Genomic DNA, 10,434 nt, shown 5'->3' with positions numbered 1-10,434 from the left:
GAGCGGCCGGGGCGGGGACCCCAACAAGGACTCCAGCGCCGGCAGCGCCCTCAGCCTTCCCTGCGGGGAGGGGGACGGGGAGCGTCAGCTTTAAAGACAAACACCCTCCTCAGGGGGAACCGCCACCTTCCCCTCCACGGCCGCTTCCGGGACTGCAGGGAACTGCGCAGGCGCCTCCCTGCGGGGTGGGCGGGGCCGCGCTGGATGGACAGAGAGGGCCAGGTGGCTTTTTTGATGTCACAATGCACCCCAGACAGAGGGCTGCTCCTTTATTAGGGTGCTAGCGAGTAAATGGCAGCTGTGGCAAAAGCATAAAAAGGGAGGAGGAACCTGGAATTCACACAGAAGTTTCCCAGAACACAGAGGCTGTGCTTAGAGCTACTGGCTGGTCTGCCCTTCAGCTGCAGGTGTCCCAGGGAGGGGGCTTTCCCAGGATCTTCACAAGCCAGGAGCACATTCTTACAGTGAAGTTACAGGGAACTCAAAAGGCGGGCAGGTTGGGTTTGAAACCAGAAACTTTCTGCCTGCGATTAACCTGGATCCTTAAACCCTCAGTGAGGAGGGGGGAGGGGAAGGGCAGCCTGCTGTCTCAGCCCCTCCCTGTCTCCCCAGCTGAAGGGAGAGGCAGCTTGAGTTAAGGAAGCAGGAGGATGGGGGTCTCACAGATAGACCCAGATCCATTCATGGTTAGGCCCCTGATACAGTCCCACCCAACACAGTGAGAAGGAAATTTTAATTTATGTATTTTTCAAGGGATAAAAATTTTCCGGTTGTTAATTTTGGTCTTTGAAGTCTTTGTGTGTTCTGGGAATGCATTTAGGGGGGAATCCATTTTTTAAAATATACTTTATTGATTTTTTATAGAGAGGAAGGGAGAGGGATAGAGTTAGAAACATGGATGAGAGAGAAACACCGATCATCTGCCTCCTGCACACTCCCTACTGGGGATGTGCCTGTAACCAAGGTACATGTCCTTGCCTGGAATTGAACCTGGGACCCTTGAGTCCTCAGGTTGATGCTCTATCCACTGAGCCAAACCGGTTAGGGCTCATTTTCATTCTTAAGGATTCTATGAGGTTTTTGCTAGTTGAGTCTGTACTTTATTCATTTCCATATTCTCATTCTGTCTAGTTCAGTGCCTAGGCCGCGCACCCTGCTCCAGCAGTCTCTGGCACCAGCACCGGCTGAGGCTGTGGCTAGGATCCCGCCCTCGCCCCCGCTGCCCTGCGGGGCCCAGCCCAGACAGGCCTCCGCCACTTATCGGGGGAATGCATTTTTAACGGAATATTTTGACTTTAGTAGTCCCCATAACCTAGTGAATGGGACACTGATATTAATGTAGAATGTCTCCTGTTAGTTTTCCTTGTATTTGGGAAACAAAACTTTTTTAAAATCAACAATATTTAAAACAGAGCTATTAGAATACTAGTGGCCTGGTGCAGGGATTCTTGCATATTGAAAGGAAATTAATTAGAAGAAAGATTTGTGTGGTAATTACATTACTGCAAAAGCTACATGTCAAGCCCTAACTGGTATGGCTCATGGAGTAGAGCATCAGCCTGCGGACTGAAAGGTCCCAGGTTCGATTTTGGTCAAGGGCATGTACCTTGGTTGTGGGCATATGCCAGTAGGAGGTGTTCAGGAGGCAGCTGATCAATGTCTCTCTCTCATTGATGTTTCTCTCTATACCTCTCCCTTCCTCTCTGTAAAAAAAAAAAAAAATTTCTTTTAAAACATCAATAAAATATATTTTAAAAAATTGTCAAAATAGTTTATATAGTATAGTGTTATATAATTAAAACACCCATGCGATAGGCGCCAGCGAGAGCTTTATATGTATCACATGCGCAAAAGTCTACCTTTATTTTTAAGCTGTCAGTGTGCCCGAACAGCTGGTCGGTCACTTAGCCTTTTACATATATATAGAATAACTATTATCAGTTTACTTAGTCCCATCACCATTTCTGTTTGAGTATTTTCTAGTATTGTTATGAATATAGGTATTCCTTTGAGTTTTATAAATCTCTATTTACTTTAAAGATATGGCCCGATCAGAAACCTCTAATTTACAGTAAGTCCGACTCGATTATGTTTAACCTATATATTTCATCTCTTTAGACCAATAAAATATCAACTATTGCCACCCAAAGCCAGAAAACACACCACACATAACACACAGACAATCCATTCTACACATACAGTAAAAACTTTTACAATGAAAATGACACAATGCTAAACAGATACAAATAAATGGAGACATTTCTTACTATGTCCAAGTGTCTACACAATAGATTACCTACGGAAATTCCAAGGCAATTTTGGCTGTAATATAATAAACAACACTAGAATTCATATGGAACCAAGCAAAAGAGATGTGGGACAGCCAAACACTTCAAATGTAGGAAAGCTGGACGATTCACTTTTTTACACTGGAAAACATTTTACAAAGCAAGAGCAACCAAGTGGGTGTGATCCTGGATTAACACAGACCCATACACCAATGGAACGAGGGGAATACCCCGACATAAACCCTGATGAAACCTCCCCTGCATCCAACAGGAGCCTTCTCTGTGGCAGAGGATACAATCCACAGGGGCAAAGGCAACCTCCAGAAATGATGTGGTAAAAGTGATCTCCAACTTCCCGACTTTCCTGTGGATTTCCTCCATAAAACTGACAATGGAATGAAACCCTCTCCAGCAGTGATGTCTGTTTGTCCACATCCCTCTCCATTCTCAGTGGTGAAGGTATTAAAGTCAGGGACTCACACATTCAGCTACAAATATTTATTATGAAAACACTCAGAAAGATTTCCATGTGTGTTGGAAACTGACAATTGCAAAGGGTAATGCCAGGAGCTAATTTGCCCCCACCCATTCCCAGGTCATGCAGGGAGATGTTGGTAGTGAGGCTGAAGCAACTCTGCAGGAACTGGACCTCAGCGAGGGGCAGGAGGTGGAGAGGGGCTTGAACCCAGTAACATGACTGTAATTAGAATTCATGTAAGCACTTTCATTAAACAAAAATTGCGATCGTCTGTGTGAGGATGAAGAAACAAAATTCTCCCTGGGTAGACAGGTAATTTCATACTGACACCAGCAGCCTTTCTTGCTTCCTTATTCATTCCCCAGGGTGACCAATACTCAACAGCATTGCGTTCCAGTCTTTCAGAGGGACACGACCTCGGATATGAGACTTGGATGACTAAGACATGTGAGCATTTAGGATAACAGCACTGCTTAAAAATAAACCTTTTAAAGAACATTGTGATAAACTGCATTAGTAAGACAAATGTGTCCAACACTTAACCTTAAATACTGTTTTTTCACTACACACCTTTTATTATTTCATGAAGCATTTTAATGTGACACCTATTCCAAAATTAAACACATCAAAATATTGCTGACTTAGCGCAGAAAGACATTGAGCTATCCTTTCTTTTGAAATATATTTTGATTTTTTCAGAAAGGGAGAGGGATAGAGAGTTAGAAACATCGACGGGAGAGAAACACTGATCACCTGCTTCCTGCAAACCCCCTATTGGGGATGTGCCTGCAACCAAGGTACATGCCCTTCACCGGAATCAAACCGGGGACCCTTCAGTCCGCAGGCCGGCGCTCTATCCACAGAGCCAAACCGGTTAGGGCGAGCTATCCTTTCTGGATAATATTGTCCAAATGAAACTTCTAACATGTAGACTGGTTATTCTATCTCCTTCTTTTATAAGAACCCCACTTCTAACAGATTAGTACCCCACTCTTGTGACCTCATATAACCTTAATGACCTCCTTAAATACCCTATCTCCAAATAGACATATTGGGGGTTAGGGCCACAAAGTATCCATTTTGAGGAGACACAATTCACTCAGCATCTCAACACTCAGCATCTCAAGTTCATTATGTTATATAAACCACCCCAAAACTGATTCCCTTAATGCAATAATTCAATATTTCTTATGAGTCTATGGGTTGGCCAGGTGGTTCTGCTTCATGTGGTATAGGAAGGCAAATGTTGGTAGTGAGGTTGAAGCAACTGTGTAGGAACTGGGACCTTTAATTTAGATCAACTTTTCCCTAAACCAAAACATGATTTCCCACGCTTCCAGACTTCAATCCTAGTTCCTTCAATTCTAGTTCCCTCGCATGTACCTGTCCACTAAATCTCCTTCCAGCCTCTATTCACTAGCCAGTCCCAAGGCCATGTCACACAGATTAGGTTTTTATTATTGAGCACCTCAATCTTCGTCTCTTCTCTTTCAACTAGTCTTTTAAAAAATATATATATATTTTATTAATTTTAGAGAGGAAAAGAGAGGGGGAGAAACATCAATGATGAGAATCACTGATTGACTGCCTCCTGCATGCCCCCCACTGGGGAACGAGCCCGCAACCCAGGCATGTGCTCCTGGCCGGAATCGAACCTGGGACCCCTCAGTCCACAGGCAGACGCTCTATCCATTGAGCCAAACCAGCTAGGGCTTTCAACTAGTCTTTGTCACAGAATAAAAAACCCCTAAGTTTAATAGCTTATATCATCCAAAATTAATCTTTTCACCTAATTCTGTGGTGGCTGAGCCCTTCTCTGCTGCTTTCTCCTAGGCGCATACACCCAGGTGTATCCAGCTGGCAGGGCAACTCTCTGGGGCTGCAGGGAGATGGGAAATTTTTCTTTGAAACAATTTTTTAAACATATTTTTAGAGTGAAATTATAAAGGAACAGATAGAAACATCTACAGTGGGGCCTTGACTTACGAGTGTCCCGACCAACGAGTTTTTTTGAGATACTAGCCGTCTCTCGGACGATTTTTTGCTTTGAGTTGCAAGCTCAAAAAAATTCGGGTTACGAGCCGCTTCAGATACCCCACTGCTAGTTGGCGCAGCGAACGTCACAGTGATTTGACATCCGAGTAATTAGAGTTGTGAGCTCCGTCACGGAACGACTTAAACTCGTAAGTCAAGGCCCCACTGTATGTGCAAGACATTTATTGGTTGCCTCCCGAACATCCCCTGAGCAGACCAGGAATCACACTCCCAATCTGGGTCTTTGTACACTATGAACCAAACCTGCAACTTTTTAAAAAAATATATATATGTATTTTATTGATATTTTTACAGAGAAGAAGGGAGAGGGATAGAGAGTTAGAAACATCAATGAGAGAGAAACATTGATCAGCTGCCTCCTGCACACCCTCTACTGGGGATGTGCCCACAACCAAGGTACATGCCCCTGACTGGAATCGAACCAGGGACCTTTCAGTCCGCAGGCCGACACTCTATCCACTGAGCCAAACCAGCTAGGGCAAACCTACAACTTTTTAAATTTTTATTGAGTCAGAGGGAAGGAGAGGGAGAGATAGATAGAAACATCAATGATGAGAGAGACTAGTTGATCACCCCCAACTGAGGATCATGGCCGCAACCTGGGTATGTGCCCTTGGCTGGGATTGAGCCTAGGACCCTTCAGTCTGCAGTCCGATATTCTATCCACTGAGCCAAATCACCTAGGGCACGAGTATGAATTTTCTTATGGCGAGTAAGTTTTCTCGACTCCCTGAAGTCTTTGCCGCATTCATTACATTTAAAAGGCTTCTCTCCAGTATGAATTCTCTGATGGTTTATACAGCCCGAGTAATGCCAAAAGGCTTTGCCACATTCATTACATTTATAAGGTTTCTCTCCTGTATGAACTCTCTGATGTTTATTAAAGGTTGAGGACTGACTAAAGGCTTTGCCACATTCATTACATTTATAAGGCTTCTCTCCAGTATGGACTCTCTGATGTTCAATAAGGGTTGAGGCCTTGCTTAAAACTTTGCCACATTCTCTACATTTATAAGGCCACTCTTCAGTATGAACTCTCTGATGAGAAGTAAGGGATGAAGAGTAGCTAAATGCTTTGTCACATTCTCTACATTTATAAGGCTTATGTCCAGTATGAACTCTCTCATGTCGCTTAAGGCCTGAGGTCTCACTGAACGCTCTCCCACATTCTCTACATTTATGAGGCTTCTCTCCAGTATGAACTCTCTGATGCTTAATAAGGCCTGAGGAGCATCCAAAGGCTTTGCCACATTCCCTACATTTATAAGGCTTCTCTCCAGTGTGAACTCTCTGATGCAGAGTAAGCTGTGGGGATGACCCAAAGGATTTGCCACATTCTGCACATTTATAAGGCTTCTCTCCAGTATGAATACGCTGGTGACGATTACGGTGTGAGGAGTGATTAAAGGCTTTGCCACATACTTTACATTTGTAAGTCTTCTCTCCGGTATGAAATTTCTGATTTAGAGTAAAACCTGAAGGCCAATTAGATGTTGTACTAGAACCTTTACATTCATAAGGGTCTTGTCCACTATGGATTTCTTCCAGTTTACTTGGATTGAATATTTGACTGGAGATTCTACCACAGGCATTTCCTTTGTAAGCCTCCTCCCCAGCATGAATACCCTCTTGTTTGGTGTAAGTTGAAGATTCCTGAAGAGATTCCTCACATTTACTTTCTTTGAGTATCATCTCCACAATAGGAATAACTTGATGTATACTGTGATTGGACATTTGGTCAAAGAGTTTTTCACTTTCATAATGATCCTCTGCAAGCTCACTTCTCCAATGATTATTATGATATGGCTCTTGCTTAATGGTTTTCCAATATGCGTTCCATTGATAACTTCTGTCTTCAGTATATGTACCCTGGTGATAACGAGAGATAGAAAGGTTTTCAGTGATAGTAATAATTTAATTAAACGTGTACACTTGTTTTATAAGAACCATTTTGTGATACTCATTAAACCAAGATGGTTGTGTACAAAAAGCATCCCCAAACTATAAAAAATATAAAAATAAAATAAAATGTTTAATTGTCAGAGGAATAATAATGAATCCTTGTTTAAAAGATTGCCAAAATGCCTGGAAGGCGTGGCTAAGTGTTTAAGTGAAGATGTATAAACAAGGAGGTTAGGGATTGAGTCTTGGTCAGGACACATGCCTGAGTTGTGGGCTTGAACCCCAGTGAGAGGTATGCAGGAGGCAGCCAATCAATGATTCTCAACATTGATGTTCTTCTCATTCTCCCTTCCTCTCTGAAATAATAAATGTATTTAAAAAAAATAAAAATATATTGTAAAATTGAGCACATTTAAATTGCATAAGTACATTATAAATCTCAAAATTTTAGAAAGGATTGACTGAACAATTAATTCCACCACACACTTTAAACAATTAAATGATTATTCATAACACAGACTTTCTAGTTTTTTTTCAGATTTCCTTTCCAAGGACATACAATAGTAAAAAGTCATTTTCTACCTTCATGTGCGGAAACACACTGATCTGCCAACGTAATTGACTTTAAAGTGGCAGGTTTCTCAAATGCATAATACCCTTGACCTCTTTTGGTAACAATAATTTTATTATTAATAACGATTATGGGTTAGTTCTATTCATATTAATACTAGAGGCCCGGTGCACAAAATTTGTGCATTCAGGGGGGTCCTCTCAGCCTGGCCTGTGCCCTCTCCAGTCCGGAGCCCTCGGGGGATGTCCAACTCCCACGGCAGAGGTGGGAGAGGCTCCTGCCACTGCCACTGCGCTCGCCAGCCATGAGCCTGGCTTCTGGCTGAGCGGTGCTCCCCATGTGGGAGCGTTCTGACCACCAGGGGGCAGTTCCTATGTTAAGTGTCTGCCCCCTGGTGGTCAATGCATGTCATAGCAAGCAGTTGAGCAGCTTTAGCATATCAATAGCATATTTTGCTTTGATTGGTTGAACAGACGCCTAGACAACCAGATACTTAGCATATCAGGCTTTTATTATATAGGGTTCTCTCTTCTCATCAACTTTCTCAAATTCCAAGTCTCTCAAGTGTACATTATCAAAGCCACTACAATATCTTACCAGTATTATTTCAGAGCATACATCTTGTGGTTCGGGCTTTGGCAAAAAGGCCTGTTCATCTTCAGATGTCATCGCTGAAAGAAATAAATTTTCAGTTTCGACAATCAGGTGACTATACTTTCTTTTTTTTTTTTTTCTTTTTCTTTTTTTTAATATATTTTATTGATTTTTTACAGAGAGGAAGGGAGAGAGATAGAGAGTTGGAAACATCGATGAGAGAGAAACATCGACCAGCTGCCTCCTGCACACCTCCCATTGGGGATGTGCCCGCAACCCAGGTACATGCCCTTGACCGGAATCGAACCTGGGACCTTTCAGTCCGCAGGCCGACGCTCTATCCACTGAGCCAAACCGGTTTCGGCCAGGTGACTATACTTTCAACTTACCAGCAAGTGTTGAGCAAATGACAGTTTTGAGTACTCCAAATGCAAGTGAACGATTCAAAAAAAGCTCAAGATAGGTACAATGAGGAAAAGTCATATCAAAGTGGGACAAGAGGTGCTTACTTTTGCCACTGATACCTGCTTAATTAACCCCCCTGGCACACGATGGCAACATTATAAAAACACTCCCACCTCCCAGTTTCTTCGTTGGAGAGAGAGATGAGGGAAGTGCATGTTCAATGATCTCCCTGTTTTGAAGCATCTTGAAGAACATGTGTCTGTTGTGCATGACACAGAGTGCGAACAGAATGGCAGTAACCGGTGAGTGCACTGTAGTGGCTGCTACAAAGAAACAATGAGAAAGTGTTCAAGTACCACAAAGACTGTGGTACTGAAGATGTATATCAAGCCTGAAAAGATACCATGGGCCTGAGAAAGAAACAGAGAACATTTCCAACTGGGAAATTAAACAGACAACCGATCCAAGAATAAAGATCCTGAAAAAGTGTTGACTGAAATTGGAATTTATTCCACAGACGGTTATTATTTGTTTCCTCCTACAGAAAACATGTTCAAAAGCCTGCTTGTTTACAATTCCTGAATCTCAACAAAAGATATCAAGTCATGCAAAGAAACAAAGTGTCCCTTCAGAAACACAAAATATATGTAATCAAAGTGGCACTACATCAATGAAAATAAATTACTTAAGTGAAAAAAAGGGAAAACAAGTATCTTAAAAACAAAATGTAGAAAAAAATGACTACTGTATAACATCAGGAAAACATTATGACCAAAATAAAAATACAATGAGAAAGTATTTTTTAAAAAACCACTCCGGCCAAAACCGGTTTGGCTCAGTGGATAGAGCGTCGGCCTGTGGACTGAAAGGTCCCAGGTTCGATTCCGGTCAAGGGCATGTACCTGGGTTGCAGGCACATCCCCAGTAGGAGACGTGCAGGAGGCAGCTGATCGATGTTTCTCTCTCATCGATGTTTCTAACTCTCTATCTCTCTCCCTTCCTCTCTGTAAAAAATCAATAAAATATATTAAAAACAAAAACAAAAACAAAAAAACCACTCCGAAGTGGAAAATTAAAAAACTCAATACCCGAATGAAAAAATACAGTAGAGAAAAGGCAAGTTCCTGGTGCAAAGGTTGCTCTGCAGCATAATTTATGCCTCTGAGGAGCTGTAGTGGTCGCAATCTACAAGATGGGTTTTCCCGAAGCTGCCAGAGCTCATCAAATTGAGGCTGCTCCAACCAGAGCTGCAGTTGAAGGGTTAAAGGCAAATCTTGTTTTTTAAGGAAACTGAGAAGGAGCTAGAAGAGGCAGAGGAACAGTTGTGACATTTTTGCCTTCAAGGTGGAGGATGGCCCCGGGGTAAAGAAGCCACCTGGGTGGATGTGAAAACTGGCAAAGAATTAGTGCTTCCTGGCTCAGATAAGGCTGACTGCCCAATTACAATAGCTGACTTGGACTTGATGGCTTTAATGACACATAAAATGAATACTCAGTGGGCCTTCTCTCAAGGCAAATTGAAAATCACTGGCAACATGGGTTTTGCTATGAAGTTACAAAATCTTCAGCTCCAGCTGGGCAAAGCTGAGCTGTGAAGAACATCCTGTGCCTACATTTGAAAATCAAGATGAGACTTAGAGACATATACCATATATTTCACTGTCAGAACTCACACTGAAACCATGCATTGGGATTTGTTTTTGTTTTTGTTTTTTAAATATATTTTATTGATTTTTTACAGAGAGGAAGGGAGAGAGACAGAGAGCCAGAAACATCGATGAGAGAGAAACATCGATCAGCTGCCTCCTGCACATCTCCTACTGGGGATGTGCCCGCAACCCAGGTACATGCCCTTGACTGGAATTGAACCTGGGACCCTTCAGTCCGCAGGCCGACGCTCTATCCACTGAGCCACACCGGTGTCGGCTGGGATTTGTTTTTAAATGGGTGCGACCAATCCTGTTTTTCCTAAGCTCTGGGTAAACAGAGCCTGATGGTATACTACTGCTTTCCTGAATTGCATACAACTATGCATTACAAAGATAATATGGTAATTATGGTTTGGGAGTAAAATTGAGTTCCAGAATTAAATTAAGAACAGCAAAATCGAAAAAAAGAAGATGGCGGCGATATAGGCAGAC

At 42.5% G+C, this 10,434-nt stretch overlaps 1 protein-coding gene and 2 pseudogenes across 1 annotated transcript; 1 reads left to right on the top strand and 2 right to left on the bottom strand.

Moving 5' to 3' along the window:
* Positions 1–6,579, bottom strand: part of LOC107184263 — a 43,221-nt pseudogene extending 36,642 nt beyond the window's left edge.
* Positions 5,426–7,999, bottom strand: LOC102761139 (zinc finger protein OZF). The gene is made up of 2 exons (XM_006770947.2): positions 7,892–7,999; positions 5,426–6,690 (listed from the first exon to the last, which is right to left on the bottom strand). Exons 1-2 carry the CDS (start codon positions 7,961–7,963, stop codon positions 5,461–5,463), a joined length of 1,302 nt encoding a protein of 433 aa, XP_006771010.1. The 5' UTR covers positions 7,964–7,999; the 3' UTR covers positions 5,426–5,460.
* A 1,457-nt stretch (positions 8,000–9,456) lies between these two features.
* Positions 9,457–9,957, top strand: LOC102760856 (annotated as a pseudogene).
* The last annotated feature ends 477 nt before the right edge of the window (positions 9,958–10,434 follow it).

Source organism: Myotis davidii, unplaced genomic scaffold (assembly GCF_000327345.1).
Source record: "Myotis davidii unplaced genomic scaffold, ASM32734v1 scaffold965, whole genome shotgun sequence".
Classification (NCBI taxonomy): domain Eukaryota; kingdom Metazoa; phylum Chordata; class Mammalia; order Chiroptera; family Vespertilionidae; genus Myotis; species Myotis davidii.
This window is presented reverse-complemented; position numbering and strand designations above follow the sequence as displayed.

Coding starts and splice junctions, on each gene's coding strand:
- LOC102761139 (XM_006770947.2), bottom strand. CDS start 7,963: ATGACATCTGAAGATGAACAGGCCTTTTTGCCAAAGCCCGAACCACAA. Junction 6,691..7,891: donor TATGCTCTGAAATAATACTG/GTAAGATATTGT, acceptor CGTTATCACCAG/GGTACATATACTGAAGACAG.